Source organism: Neocloeon triangulifer, unplaced genomic scaffold (genome assembly GCF_031216515.1).
Source record: "Neocloeon triangulifer isolate White Clay Creek 2 clone unplaced genomic scaffold, ASM3121651v1 ptg000001l, whole genome shotgun sequence".
Taxonomy (NCBI): domain Eukaryota; kingdom Metazoa; phylum Arthropoda; class Insecta; order Ephemeroptera; family Baetidae; genus Neocloeon; species Neocloeon triangulifer.
In genome coordinates, this window is record NW_026775544.1 from 7292180 (window position 1) to 7306745 (window position 14566).

Below are 14566 nucleotides of genomic sequence, written 5' to 3' on the forward strand. Positions count from 1 at the left end.
AATAGATTAGTGAACCCTTCTTGGACATATTGAACAATTTGCGACAGTGACGAAAAGTTGCCAAATTTTTTTGTTGCGAAATCAATGGATATGTTAAAAATTTTAAATGATAATTTTTGGTGTATTTTTATTTTTAAATGTTATTTCTTTTTCTTTGCAAAGACTCCCTATGTGAAGTCAAAAAATTCCTTTTAAATTTTAATGTATACAATTTTGTTAAAAATATTATAACACAAGATTTGACTTTTTTAATGTTCATAAACCTATGCAAATTGCCCCTTCAATTGTCACTTTAAATGATGCACCCTGAAGTTGAAGTCTTTATAGGATCAATATGTTGTTAATAAAAACTTTTGGTTTCCGGTAGAAACCGCCCAAATGCTGTTGGAAATCTTAATCGGAATTGATCGGAATGACACGATAGAACAAAAATAATATAGAATATAAATTTTACCCATATTTGTGTTAAAAAAAAATTTAAAAGGAAATGCATGGTGCAGTAAGTCGCATATTTTGAATGCTTTTGTCTTTTGAACTGAGTGCTTTTGAAAGTAAAAATACATTTGCAGCCAGATTAAATTTTGATTCTTTGTTTTAGTACAAAGTTTCCTCTTTAATGCACCTAACAAAAGAAAAAAAACCACATACACACTGCGAGGTCACAGTAAGTTTGTCATCTCCATTGTCAAGCTAAACGCATCGAAAATGTTGTCGCGACACTCTTATCAGAGACCATGAAAACCATATTATAAATTTATGTAATTTTATCAAAACCAAAATTGGAAAGATCACATTTTTTATTTTATTTTATTATGTTTCATTAAAAAATTAACTTGGTAATCTAAAAGCAGAAAATGGAAGATTTAAAAAATTATATATATATTGTTGAAAATGAAATATATATCCAAAGATGGTACAAAAAATTATATTTCAACGTCATCTGTGTGTATTGTCCCATACAGAGTAAAGGAGACAATTTGTTTCAAAATTACAGTATTCCATTCTATTAAATTTTAAATTTTATGCATGAAATTTTGATGCAAAAGTTTTCAATAAATTAATTTTGATAAAAGTTTTTCAATGCTCAATTGAATACCAAAAAGAACCGTCGCTATTTGCTACTGTTGTAGAGTGTCTAGAGGGCGGCGTTGGTCGCTCCACAGGGCTCCACTCGGCACCCCACAAGCGCCGCGGACTGGACTACGCGGGGAAGCGCCACCGCCCTTCCACAGGTCATGGTTTAAATACAAACTGATTTCCTGGTCGAGATCCTCTGTTGCAAACGGTGCCTTTTACCAGCTCGGAAGTTGAATTTGCCATAAATAGGCGAATGTTTACCTCGTTCGGGCTCATCGTTTCTAAGACAAATTTTTGTAATCTGGTCGAGATGGCCCAGAGCCGTTGACTCTGATCAACCTGAAAATTTGTATAGTTTTTATTTAGTAATAAAAGTTGTGTATAATAAATTCCATCCCTTAAAAAATACTCACACTAACTGATGTTAGAAATTGAAGAGTGGTTTTATCTCTGGCTAGTTTGCCAATGTATCTTGATTTAAAGGGGTTTCGTGTATTCCAACAAGCCAATGTTTCTGTTGTGACCAGACCAAAAAAGAGCACTCCATTGTTGTCCATGCCACATCCCGCACTCTGATCTAGCCTTGGCTGGGCGCCGGTTTGAAAAGCTGTTGGGGAATTTGTTGCGGTGGTTTCATTGCGGAGAATTGATGTCTGCACCCATCGCTGCTGAAAACTGCTCATGGCCGAAAAGTACAACTTCCGTCCACCCGGGTCGGTCTTTGGTCCTGAAATAACAATCATGTTTGACTAAAGTGCTTTCCTGTTTATTGTGGCAAAACGATTAACATTTCCTTTGTGCTCAAATTCAAAAAATCCTTTGCCTTGTTTTGAACGTGCAAAAAAGAAAAGATCATTTTTTTTTTTTTCAAATCGCCAGGGATTCTGCTATAGAATATTGCAATACTCAAAGTGACTCGTATCATAAATATATCAAATTATTTTTTTTTCTAAATATAGCAAAAAAAATTTCAATTTTCACATTAAATTTTTTCTCATACCAAATGCCATTCCCACTACACCGTCCATCAACTCAAAAGATTCTCCTGCTATATTAAAAGTTCCAGCCTCAGGCGATGGGTAAACAGTTTTGTCTAATACCTTCCATGTTTTGCCCGTCGACAAATCCGCCACAATTATGGAAAATATAGTCGTGTCTGCTATGTATAAAACCGCGTCTGATGGCTTGCCGCACGTGCCCCGTGGATATTCCACTTCAATACTCACATGCAGTGAGTCGCTATTCAAAACGGCCTGTCCCAAATTGAAATACAACATAAAACTTCTAGTAAAAATGAATAATAATTACGTTGGGAAGTTGATATTTATTGATGACTTTGTCAGTCTTGAGGTCAAAGGTCAGAACCTGTGGGGGGCAGATGCGCTTTGGATCTATAAATGAGTTTGCCAAGCCCGTGTCCAGCACCCATAATCGATCACACTCGTCCACCTTGACTCTAAACGTGGAGGTGATACCGTCGCAATTTCCCTCGCGGTTCATCTCCCAGTTTGGGTAAGGGTTCAAAAGAGGTGATGATGACTGCGATGGATAGTTCACATATGTCAGGGTCGCCGGAACTCCATTCTTAAAACGCGGGATGGAGATAAAAACGCGATTTTTGGACCCCGCCTATTACATAAAATAATTTTAAAGAATTTCTAATTTTTCCTAATTTTAATTTATTCAAACAGTAACGCCAATGGGCTCTGGAATCATAGGCACAAATGCGCCACTTCGGATCGCTTCATCTCGTGCTCTTTGTGTGGGGTAGTTGAAGTCCAGCTGTTTCCAGCTGAAAACCTCCTGCAAACGATTTTGCTGAGAGTTCTGAGAAATGTTCCCATTTCGACTTTGTCTTGAATTTTCCCAACTCTGACCTTGTCCTGGTGGTCTTTTTACGCCTCCATAACCGCCGTAACCTTTTGTTGACGCTCCGACAGAAAGCAAGCCGAGTAAGAAAAACCCAGACCTCATCTGAAATTTAATTTTTTATGACATCAATATTTATTTCAAAATCGCTGTTTTTATTGTTTCAGCTCTGATCAAGTTATAATAAACAATATTTGGACGTAATTTTCATTGAACTGATTTAGAAATAATAAATTGGGACTAAAGAAAAATTTATATTAACATTCTTTCTTTTCTTCCTCAATGTTGTGATTTTCGTGGCATTATGAAAATCTTTTGGTTAAAATTTGAAGTTAATAAAAAAAAGTAAATAAATAAAAAATTAATTCATATTTCCATTTTATTCTGTACCCGCTGTACCAACTAATAGACTATTAAATATAGTAAAATCTAAACGAATAAATGTAAGAAAAAAAGGCAATTTGTGCAAGTGAACACTAATTATTAATATGGCTCATTCTTCTCAATTAAGTTACAACATATAGAGTAAAAATGAGAAGAAACGGCGGAACTTCCGGCGAACAAGACCCTAATAAGCAGAGCGAAAGAAAAGGTCTACTCTGATATGGACCGCAACCGAATTTTACATTAATCATAAAGCATAAAGCATAAAATAAATATTAAAAAAAAATCACTTAAATTGTTGCTGCTACTAAAGGTTTTTAGACAATGGGAGACATTTTTGAGCAGTAAAATCTTTCAGGGCGTTTGACAGATCGTTCCATTCCAAGTTTTAAGGACGATAAAGGGAAAGCAGTTTTTGCTTACTTATTATTTAGCTCTATTATAATAAAAATCCATCATTTTTTTTTTATATAAAACTGAAAATCTTGGAATATTTGTATTTGTTTCAAGAATAGAAATCAGTATTTATGAGAAGTTTCCTTTTAATTTAATAATTATTTCCAAAAAATTATTTTGATAATAGGCAAAATAAATGTAATGAAAAAAATAAATTTGGTATATTGAATCCTCAATCCCCATTACCTTGCCAAATGTTTCGCTCCAAATTCACCGCGCGACGCTCGGCCTGCCAGTGCTTCTCCTGTCTCAGGTGATTTTAATTTTGTTGTGTTCCATGGATGATAAAAAAGTCAGTCATGTAAACAAAACTTAGCGTTTACACTTGTATTCTTTTAAAACTTGTGGATTTTATGACGCTTATTGTTGTAGAAAAGTGGGGCATATTATTTAAATCATTTAACCCAATTAATCAATCTCAATTTTGGCACTGCAAATAGAAGATGCTGGTACCCTCTGCGTCCTAATATCCTTTTTATTTGCAAATAGATAATTATGCTAACGAAGCAAACATTTGCAAACAAAACTTGATTTATTACAAGGAAAAGTTGCTTTAAATTTTATTGCAGCAAAATAAAGGTAATTAAGTTTCAAAGATCATTTTTGTTTAATTTATAATATAACAAACTGTTCTTTATTTTTCTTCTGCTAAATGATATATCTTCTCTCAAGTTACAAATTTTATTTTGAAATTTATTTATAAAATTCGGAGTTAAACAAAATTATAACAAAATTTGATTTTTCATTTAAATCAGTTAGAACCTTTGCAAATTGTCCCTTCGATGGCCACTTCAATTGATGGACTCATGAAAACCCTAAAGTTGATGTCATTAGGATCAATGGTGTCCAATACAAACTTTTGGTTTCTGGTAGAAACCGCCCAAATCCTGTCAGAACTGTCAATCTGAAAGATAGAGTGTGATGAAAATAACTTACAAATTATTATCAAGTTTTGAAAATTTACCGAAACAGTGGCAAGGAACTGCATAGCTGTTTTATCCTGGGCGAGGTGGCCAAAATAATTACTTTCATATGGATTTTTAGAATTCCAACAGACTAACGAGTCGGAGGTAAGAAGCCCGAAAAATAGGACGCCGTTTTTGTCCATTGCGTATCCGGCGGTCTGACTTCCTCTTGGGCTAATGCCACTTTTAAATGCTCCAGGTGAAGTGTTGGACTTCTCTTTGTCTCGCAAAACTGATGTCTTCACCCAACGCTGGTCATAACTCCCCATGGCGGAAAAGAACAAGTTTCTGTCGCCATTTTCTTCTCTTGGTCCTATAAAAATAAAATTTATTAGCAAATTTACATTTATTAAAATGAAATAATCACTTATTCAAAATTGATTGATGTATGCACAAATAATTAAAAAGCTAAAAATTAGGAGAAAAAGTACCTAGTGCCATTCCCATGACTCCGTCAATCATGTCAAAAGTTTCGCCACCAACGTGAAACGTGGTGAGGTCTGGCGTAGGGAATACGGTTTTGTCTACGACCCTCCAGGCCTCATCATTCGACATGTCGGCCACTATTATTGAGAAAGCAACAGTGTCCGCTATGTAAAGAATGGCGTCTTTTGGGTTGTTGCATTTCCCTTTTGGGAAGTCGACTACAATATTGACAGGAAGGGCGTCGCTCTTAATCACATGCTGCAAAATAATTTAAAAAAAATTACATAATTGATTTATATCTTTTTTAATGCTTTTAACATTTATTGATGAATTAATATGGGCAGCAATTGCCTTTGTGATATATCAATAAACACAATTTGCAACTAATATGGATAAAAATATGTTTAATTTTGGAATTATTTAAATAATATACCTGAGGCAGTATGTACTGGAGTACAACTTTGTCGGTTGCGAGGTCAAAGGCCATGACCTTGACGGGGCAGATGCGGTTAGGGACGAGCCATGACGGCGACCAACCAGTGTCAATAGCCCACAATCGGTTACAGTCGTCAATGAAAACGCGGAACACGGAGGTCAAGCCGTCGCAGTTGCCCTCTTTGCTCAGCTCCCAGTTTGGGTAAGGGTTGAGACGAGGCGAATAACTCTCTGAAGGGTATTCCACGTAGGCCAGGGTTGCAGGCACTCCTCGCCGCCAGCGTGGAAGACAAAGAAATACCCGATTTCCTGCTGCCTGTTAACAATTCAAAAATAACTTAAATGAAGCCAATAAATATTTTATACATTTAAATTTTTTTAACTGATGCAATTATAGCAACTTTGTAAGTAAAATTACTTACTTTTATCAACATTATCCATATCAATCAATAAAATTGTATTTTGAATCTTTAATACTTTTTACTGGATCAAAAAAAAAATCAAAATTGTATAGAGGCAAAAAAGATATGCTCACGAAAACTCCGGTGGGGTCCATCGAATTTGGAATAAAAGATCCACTGCTGATAGCTTCTTGACGCTGCTCCTCAGAGGGGTAGTTGAAATCAAATTGTTTCCAACCAAAAACTTCCACGATCCTTTGCTCAACCGGATCATTTTGGGCTAAGTCTGCATTTCCTTGTGCATATTGTGGCCAGCCCGCCAGCAAAAGACACGCAAAAAGTGCCAGCCACATCTGAAGGGTCAAAATCAGCTATCATTTTATTTCAATGCTAATAACCTATAACGATACCTCTAAGATGCAAGGCGAAACCCCCCGTCAAAGTTTGTTGAGTGTTGTTTGTGCTGTAGAGTCACTTATTATCAAATTAATACATCAAATTGTGACCCGAGTTATTATTCTTGCGGTTAACCCAAATTTAGATAAACATTAACCGCTAGCTAAAATGTTGTTGTGGTATTCCTGTTTTCTTTTCTTTAAAATGTATAATATAAAATCCAATAAAATTACTTTATTAATTTTTAAATTGTTTTTTTTAATACAAAATTAATTTTTAAATTAAATTAAGAAAATATCTTGTGAATTCTTAAAGCTGCGCAATTAGAATTACTTAACTACACATTACATTTCTGTACATTGAGGAAAATCAACACTGTGTTTATTACCTATGCAGGATAAATTCCCTTGAAATATCAAATAAATTCACTACAATTTTAAGCGTTTTTAAATAAATATTTACTATATCCCAATTGGTTCTTATTATTTATATTTTTAGATGGATTATAAAACATTTTGTATAAAGTGTTTTTTTATTTCTCCATTGGCTCATTCACAAAAATCCGAACTCGTTTTTTATTATTATTATATATATTCTTCTCGGTCTATACAAAAATTTTAAATTTATTAATTTCTTTTGTAGAAAATTTCAAGTAAAACAAAATATTAATATTTATTGACTTCATGAATAGCATTGTATTTGTATTTATTTTCATATTTATATTGGTTTTATACTGAAATGCAAACCACAATAATCAAAAGAATTAATTTTTGTCTTTTATTATGTTGTTTGCATTAAAGTTCATCTTTATTATTTTTATTCTTTTCTTCCTTCTTCTTCTTTAGGTTCACACTCTCACAAATTGTGCCTTTGACGACGCCATCAGTACTTTCGGCCATAAAGACGCGAATATTGACTTCCTTGGGGTCCAATGTATTTGCAAAAAACTTTTGAATTCGCGATGATACTGCCCACAGTCGTCCCTTTTCGTCAATCTATCGCGAAAAAAAATGTAATCGTTTAATGTTCCATTTATAAAAATGTTCTATAATAATATAAAATCTTACATCGGTCTCTGCTAAAAACTGCATCGCGTTTCTATCCTGGGCTAAAATTCCAAAGAAACGCGGCTCGTAAGGGTTTGCAAATGAATTCCAGCAAGCAAGGGAGTCAGAGTTCACAAGACCAAAGTATAAAACGCCATTTTTGTCCATCGCGTATGTGCCAGTTTGACTGGGCCTTGGTTGGTAGGATGTTTTGAAGGCCTTCCGAGGTGGATTCAGGGCCAACTCCTTATTGCGGAGCACAGACGTTTTTACCCAGTGCTGGTCGAAGGAAGCTAAGGACGAGTAGTACAAAAGTCTGTCGACGCTCTTCTTTTGCGGGCCTATGTAAAATTTTCGCTCATATTAGGGAGAAATTAAAAAAAAAAGTCCGTCTCACTCAGGGCCATTCCCACGATGCCATCCATCTGCTCGTACGTTTCCTCACCAACGTGAAAAGTACCCGCTTTGGGGTCTGGCAAAAACGTCTTTTGGACAATTCGCCAAGACTGTCCTTTGGAAAGGTCAGCCACTATAATGGCATAGGTCGTCGTGTCTGCGATGTAAACAACAGCATCCTCGGGTTTCCCACAAACACCCTTAGGATATTCAACCTTGAGGTTGGCGAGAAGCGATTCATTTCTGACGGCTACCTGTGTTAAGAAACATTATGTTATTAACTCAATGTTCTCATCAATTGAATAAAATTATTGAATAGCACAATATTATGAATAAATTATGTGGTGCAAAAAATATTGCTCAATTATGAGATGGATAAAAATATTTAATGTTTAAAAATTAAAAGTTGACGCGTAATTTAATTTTTTTCTAAAACTAAACCTTTTTTGTAAAAAAAATCCTATGTGAGTTGCTTACCTCATCCTTAAGTATATATGAGAGGACAATTTTGTCTGTACTCAAGTCGAAGGCAACCACTTTAGCTGGGCAAATACGGGAATCTTCATTTTCATAAGAATTAACCATTCCAGTGTCCACAACCCAAAGACGACCGCAGTCGTCCGCCGTAGCTCTAAAAACGGACGTCAATCCATCGCAATTGCCCACTTTCTGCGATTCCCAGTCAGGGTACGGGGTCAGCGGGGGTGCAGGGTCATCGGAGGGGTATTTTGCAAAGCCCAATGTGGCTGGAATTCCTTTGGGGCGCCAGCGAGGCATTGGTATAAACACGCGATCTCCTGCTACCTTATTCAAAATAATTTTTTAATGATTATAATTGTATTTTTACTGTAATAATTATAATGAATTACTTGGACGCCGGTGACTTGAACTAATCTTGGGTCGAATTCCCCACTGCTGATCGCCTCTGCCCTGGACTCGGCAGTGGGAAAATTAAAGTCAAGTTGCTTCCAGCCAAATACTTGCTTGATTCGGGCATCATCTAAAGGTGGAAACTTTTTTTCCAACGCTCCCGATATTGAAGAAATGAAGGAGAAAATGAGAAAATAGTACAGAGAAGTTTTCATTTTTTCTCCCATTGTAGTTCACCGGATGATATACTATGAAAGTGAAACGTTTTGATACTAGTGCTTAATCGGCCAGTGGTTAACCAAATTTACTGTTATAAACAATTTTATCGCCTTGTGTGCTGCAAACTTCCTTTTGACAAAATATTGCGGTAAAGAGATTTTTATTCTAATTGTAAGAATAACAAAAAAATGATACAAAAATGCCCTTTGCAAGATGTAAATATTGTAGCTCAAAAAATATTAAATTTTTTATATCTTATTCTGTTTTTTTTTTTCAATTTTTTCAATGAATAATTTATTTATAATTATCATTTAATGAAATAAAATCGTGAGAAAAGATCAAATTTTGAAGCAATACATAACGTATCGTTAAAATTTTGTGATCATAGTAAGATTAATTTGTTTTTATTTTTTTAAAGTATATTCATATTTAGCGTATCAATTTTTGTTTTCATTAAAATAAGAAATTGCGAGAAAGAGAGAGATGACGGCGACCTATTAAAACCACAACCTTGTTTTGAAATTATGTCGTGAAACGAGCAAAACATACGCAGTGTGCGTCTAATATGTGCCTGAAGATCACCGTATTTGTGCTTGCTGCGTTTGTGCTGCTCGGGGCCCATGGCTATCGTAGGGATGATAAGCAATATTACCATCAGCAGGGGCAATGGAGGCCCACAGTAACCCCGGCAAACAGTCACCACAATCCCAATGCTGGGTTCCGGGAACTTTTTAACTGGAAACAGCTCGATTTTCGTTTTCCCAATGAACAAATACGCAGACAGGCTATACAATCTGGCGCCTTCGTACAGATCAATTCTTCCATGCCTCTTTCATTACAGGTACATATATATTTATTAAAAAAAAATTATGGCTTAAAGCCTTTTTTTGTACATGAAAAAGCCATCATATTTTTTAAATTTTAATAAAATTTAAATTAGGCAGACGAGCGGCGCCTGTTTGTTTCTGTCCCTCGGTGGCGCCAGGGCGTGCCATCCACCCTGAACTCTTTACCACTTCCGACAGACCTATCAAACGCACCAACTCTGTCTTCCCCTAAATTGGAGCCGTACCCTAGCATTGAACTCAACGTGCAAGGCAATTGCGAAGGGGTGACGTCCGTTTTCAGAATGTCCGTCGACGAATGCAAGAGGCTGTGGGTCGTGGACACAGGAAAGGTTGGCGCACAACAGATTTGCCCCCCGCAAATTGTTGCATTTGATCTTCTCACAGATACTATTATCTACAGACACCGCTTTTCAGAGGTAAGATTTTGGCCGGCAATTAATTTTTGGTCCTACAGGCAATGGTTATGTACTTATGTGACAAGCCCAAAAGTTAATACTTAATTTATAATTTAATTTTGAAACAATATTATAATTTTTATTTAGTATAAATATCAATATTTAAATATATATTTAATAAAAAATGTAATAAAATGTATATGATTATAAAAAAAAATTGGCTGCAACGCTAGAGTGCTCTTGGATGGTACCACATGATTATAAAAAATTTGCTTTTTATCTCTTTTTGTGTTTCTAAAATTTTGTTAAGAATGAATATTATTTAATAGCACATCATGCTATGCAACTATTTAAAAACTTATTTATCACTGAACTTTTTAATTAAAAAAAAAATATTTGGTTTTCTCGACTTCTAGTAACTTTTTTATTATGTTTATTTGTTACTCGAATCTAAACTATTATGTGCGTCAAAACTTTTTCTAAGAAACATACAAATTTTTCCATGTATGACAATTTGCAATAATTTTTTTTGTATTTAGGCAAATTTTAACTTTTAATTTACAATAAAACTCCTTTTCACGTTAAACATAAATTAGATATAATAGATAATTATACATTTTTTAGAGTGTTTTGCGATGCAATTCTCAGCCAACCAACATTGCTGTCGAGTACAAAAACGCAAATCAATGCGGGAGGAAAGAAAAACCAGACGCGTACCTCTTCGTGACTGACACCGCCGCGTACGCAATTATCGTAATTGACACATCCACAGAGAGGTCATGGCGGGTCACAGATAAGACCATGTACCCCGCACCTGAGGCAGGCACATTTAACGTGGCCGGTGTTCAATTCGAACTAATGGACGGAATCGTGGGCTTGGCTTTGGGTAGAATTAATTTCTCATTTGATCTCTAATATATATTTTTTAATATTTCTCTATTCAGGCCCACCTCAGGGTTTTAATGGAGAACGGAAACTTTTCTACAACCCCATGTCATCTCTGCAACATTTTTGGGTACACACTTCAGCTTTGAAAGAGCAAAACGCGACTCGAAGATCGCCGCAGATTTTCTTTTCGGGCAAATCAAAGCGCACGTCGCAGTCTGCTGGCTGCGGAATCGACTCGCGAGGTGTTCTTTTCTTTGGACTCGTGAATCAAAATGCTCTCGCCTGTTGGGACTCCTCAAAACTGTACGACCAGCAAAACATTGCTGTTCTGAAACGTGACGATGAAACCCTTCAGTTTCTCTCCACGGTAGTGGTCAGTAGCAAAATTTAAATTAAGTTCATCAGATTTAATTTTTTTTCTTATTTTTTTAATTAAAAAAAAAAACAGGTTGATAAGCAAGACAGGATTTGGGCACTTTCTACGCGCTTCCACCGTTTCTTCACAAGCAACTTGAATCCGGCAGAAATTAATTTTCGCGTATTCACAGCCTCTGCTTTAACTTCAGTGCGCAACACGCCTTGTTACATTCCCACATTAGGAGAATCGCAGGTGCGCGGACGACCATAAGATTAAATTTAGAAACAAATACAAGATTATTTACTCTATAATTTAAAGTTAACCTTCAAGGTGAATGAATGAAAATTTTGAACCAGTCATATTATTATTTAAAATATTTGTAAATTTTTTTGCTTTCTGTTGACCTAGCTCTAATTTTTTCAACAAAAATTTTATTAAACGTTTACAATTTATTTTTTAATTACAAAACTAAATTAAATTAATTTATTTTTAAATTATAAAACGGATATTCTTAAACTCTATAAAAATATTTACCAAATTTGTTAGTATAAAAAAGTAAAAAGAAACAAAGGACTTCCAAAAGCTTTAATCCTTGTCAAATAATTCAATCATAGTTTTAAATTTTTGGCCCTTCGGCCCTTCAATCTAATACAATCTCGCGCAAAATTATCATTAAAAAATGACCATTTCATTAAATTGATTACAATTTTAAATTCCTCTGCACAACATCCAAACCCTGTCTTCTCTTTTTTTTTCCAATTTAAAATTTTTGTATTGACCGAGAAGAATAAGTAATAATAATAATAAATTCTGCAAGTTAATTAATTAAAATTAAAGGGAAAGGTTTCATAATCTCACATAATATTTTTGAAGGTTGATTAGAATAATTTCATTTATTTGTTAAATCGTTTGGATATTAACATTTTATTTAATATATTAATATATCTTACGTAAAATTTGGAATATTTAATTTTCCTTGCAATAAATTTAATAAAAATATCTTTGAAAATAAACATGTGCTCTGAGAATTTTAAATTTTATAACTTTTGAAAACCCCAATTCAAAATTACAGCCGATTTAAAAAAAAACCAATTCCAAAACTAAATTATTAACAAAAATGCTTCATTTGCTTCAACAACTATATTTTTTTAACAAACAAACAAACAAATTAACTTTTACTTGAGTGATAAATCATCATCAGAGTTGCTAGTACGGATCTTGAAGTTCAATCCGTGTAATCTGATGGCCAAAATTGTCCACTCGGCAAACAGGACAGGAAACCACTCGGACGTCTCGAGATCCAGCAGGAGGTGGAGGGCCAACATGCAGCAGTAAAGCATTCTTGCAATCAAAGCACATGCCAACGTGCTTGCAAGCCATCAGAATGTGGCTCATTGGATTTACTTGGCATACAAAACACGGCAGTTTCGTGTTTGCTGCTGGCCTCAAGTCCACTGTCTCCACAAGGTCATACACCTCATCAGCATACCTTGGAAGACCTAAAAGAAAAAAAATATTGATTTTTATAATTAGTTTCTTAAAAGGAAGACTTACGCCAGTAGGACTTGAACTCTCTGCCGTTGGCCCGGAGAACGTCCTGCAGTTGGGAAATCGTCAAATGACGGAGACGCTGGAGGAGCCAGCGCTTCCCACCCTGTAAGACTGTCCGCGTCTCGTTGTCAACTCGGCTCAGATTGATTTGCTAGAAATTTTCAATAATTATAAAATTTCATAGTTTAATTTTTGAATTTACTGGTTTTTGTCCAAGGGTAGCCTGGAGATTGTCATCGGTTTGAGTGTTGACCAAAAACACCTTCAGGATTTCATGGAGTCCAGAGAGATGGTGACAAACTGGGCATTTCATCGCATTCGCACCAATCTGGTCAATCTTGCATCCCTCGCAGAGGGCGAGATAGTTGCACACCAGCAGGTACTCTGCTCTTTGAGAAAGGCAGTGCATGCATGCTGGATCGATCCTAGGGCACTCTCGTACATAAACTTCCGAAATTCTGGCCATCAAGGCCTCCGCAAGCTCTGGTTTTGCTGGAAAATGATTGGGTTTAAATTAGTTATGTTATGTATTCTAGTCTAAATTTCACAATTTGAACTCATTGAAAAAAATTATGATTTTTATTAACGCCTACAACTCAGATGTGCATCCTTCTAATATATTTCAAAATTTAGAGAGCGGGATGCGGAACGATTTTGGAAATCTGCACCGATGCACTACGCGTGTAAAATGGGTGGCCTACCTGACGTAAGTGAAGTCAACTCTATAATGCGATGGAGTGCAAGTTTGGAATGAGCGCAACAGAGCGATGTCACTAATCTGATTTATAGTCAGTATTAGTGAAATGGGAATAAAAATTAAATGCAATTTTGTTGATCTCTTGAGTTGCGACATATTATTAAAAAGAAATGTCAGCAAATCAATACTTGAGTAGCCAATAAAAAGTTACTTTCAAATTACTTTCAAATAAGATTCTAATAACTCAATAAATAAAAAACTTTATAAAAACTTATTTTGATTGTTGCAAAAAGTGGTAAATTCAAAGGGGGGATCAAGCCAAAATAAAAACGGTAGTTTGGTTGTAATTCTTATTACAAAAATAGGCCAGGGGTATTATGGGATATCTTTTTTGACCCCGGATTCAAGCTCATGAGGTCTCCATTACCCAGAAAATGTCCTCTTTGGCTCTCCGTCTTTATTTTTGAAAACTCTATAACCCACTGGCAAGAATTCTCTACATTCGAATTGAAAATAAAGATTTTGCCCACAAACTGATCTCATCATGGGAATTCAGGAACTGATACTGAAACACAATAATTTACCTGGGAGTTTTGTGGCAGCGGGGGCATTGGCGGAGCCACAGGGTGAGCAATGGGCGCAGCCACAGGGTGAACGTTGCCCATTTTTAAATTTTACAAGAGAGCAACTGTCAAACAATCGCCTAACCTTCCGCTAGCACAACAATGAAAAATACCCGAGTTCTATGCATTGTTGGTTCTTTTTTTGGCATTGCACCACTCTCCACTCGTCATATACATCATATTAAATTTTTAATAAACGGTTTTTCTCCATCCGCAACCGAAAATGTTAAAACGCATTTTTTTTCTTCTTTTTCTGATAACTTTAA

The 14566-nt window shown here is 35.3% G+C and overlaps 4 protein-coding genes across 4 annotated transcripts; 1 reads left to right on the forward strand and 3 right to left on the reverse strand.

Annotated features, from left to right (window-relative positions):
- Positions 1-847: 847 nt before the first annotated feature.
- LOC132193621 (protein yellow-like) lies at positions 848-4236 on the reverse strand. Its single transcript, XM_059614400.1, is given in 7 exon segments — positions 848-1289; positions 1339-1416; positions 1491-1804; positions 2078-2369; positions 2371-2706; positions 2767-3051; positions 3973-4236. Coding segments are annotated over 6 exon segments (1476 nt in total). The 5' UTR covers positions 3973-4236; the 3' UTR covers positions 848-1118.
- Positions 4237-4384: 148 nt separating this feature from the next.
- LOC132192443 (uncharacterized) lies at positions 4385-9004 on the reverse strand. Its single transcript, XM_059612411.1, has 10 exons — positions 8721-9004; positions 8329-8655; positions 7853-8105; positions 7477-7796; positions 7207-7404; positions 6148-6366; positions 5611-5928; positions 5183-5435; positions 4751-5064; positions 4385-4690 (listed from the first exon to the last, which is right to left on the reverse strand). Exons 1-10 carry the CDS (start codon positions 8946-8948, stop codon positions 4538-4540), a joined length of 2583 nt encoding a protein of 860 aa, XP_059468394.1. The 5' UTR covers positions 8949-9004; the 3' UTR covers positions 4385-4537.
- Positions 9005-9484: 480 nt separating this feature from the next.
- Positions 9485-12433, forward strand: LOC132193366 (protein yellow-like). The gene is made up of 5 exons (XM_059613998.1): positions 9485-9781; positions 9881-10204; positions 10808-11069; positions 11128-11444; positions 11520-12433. Exons 1-5 carry the CDS (start codon positions 9506-9508, stop codon positions 11697-11699), a joined length of 1359 nt encoding a protein of 452 aa, XP_059469981.1. The 5' UTR covers positions 9485-9505; the 3' UTR covers positions 11700-12433.
- Positions 12434-12635: 202 nt separating this feature from the next.
- LOC132192450 (uncharacterized) lies at positions 12636-14342 on the reverse strand. The gene is made up of 5 exons (XM_059612424.1): positions 14262-14342; positions 14161-14173; positions 13183-13472; positions 12984-13131; positions 12636-12928 (listed from the first exon to the last, which is right to left on the reverse strand). The coding sequence occupies exons 1-5, from the start codon at positions 14340-14342 to the stop codon at positions 12636-12638; spliced, it is 825 nt and encodes a 274-aa protein (XP_059468407.1).
- Positions 14343-14566: the final 224 nt, after the last annotated feature.

What these genes read in the sequence shown, in the direction of transcription:
- LOC132192443 (XM_059612411.1), bottom strand. Translation starts at nt 8,948, where the DNA reads ATGGGAGAAAAAATGAAAACTTCTCTGTACTATTTTCTCATTTTCTCC. An exon ending in TTCAAGTCACCGGCGTCCAA is followed by an intron (nt 8,656 to 8,720) that starts GTAATTCATTAT and finishes ATTTTGAATAAG; the next exon opens with GTAGCAGGAGATCGCGTGTT. An exon ending in AGTTCCTTGCCACTGTTTCG is followed by an intron (nt 4,691 to 4,750) that starts GTAAATTTTCAA and finishes TCTATCTTTCAG; the next exon opens with ATTGACAGTTCTGACAGGAT.
- LOC132193366 (XM_059613998.1), top strand. Translation starts at nt 9,506, where the DNA reads ATGTGCCTGAAGATCACCGTATTTGTGCTTGCTGCGTTTGTGCTGCTC. An exon ending in AATCGTGGGCTTGGCTTTGG is followed by an intron (nt 11,070 to 11,127) that starts GTAGAATTAATT and finishes TTCTCTATTCAG; the next exon opens with GCCCACCTCAGGGTTTTAAT. An exon ending in AGTTTCTCTCCACGGTAGTG is followed by an intron (nt 11,445 to 11,519) that starts GTCAGTAGCAAA and finishes AAAAAAAAACAG; the next exon opens with GTTGATAAGCAAGACAGGAT.
- LOC132192450 (XM_059612424.1), bottom strand. Translation starts at nt 14,342, where the DNA reads ATGGGCAACGTTCACCCTGTGGCTGCGCCCATTGCTCACCCTGTGGCT. An exon ending in CTACCCTTGGACAAAAACCA is followed by an intron (nt 13,132 to 13,182) that starts GTAAATTCAAAA and finishes GAAAATTTCTAG; the next exon opens with CAAATCAATCTGAGCCGAGT. An exon ending in AGAGTTCAAGTCCTACTGGC is followed by an intron (nt 12,929 to 12,983) that starts GTAAGTCTTCCT and finishes TTTTTCTTTTAG; the next exon opens with GTCTTCCAAGGTATGCTGAT.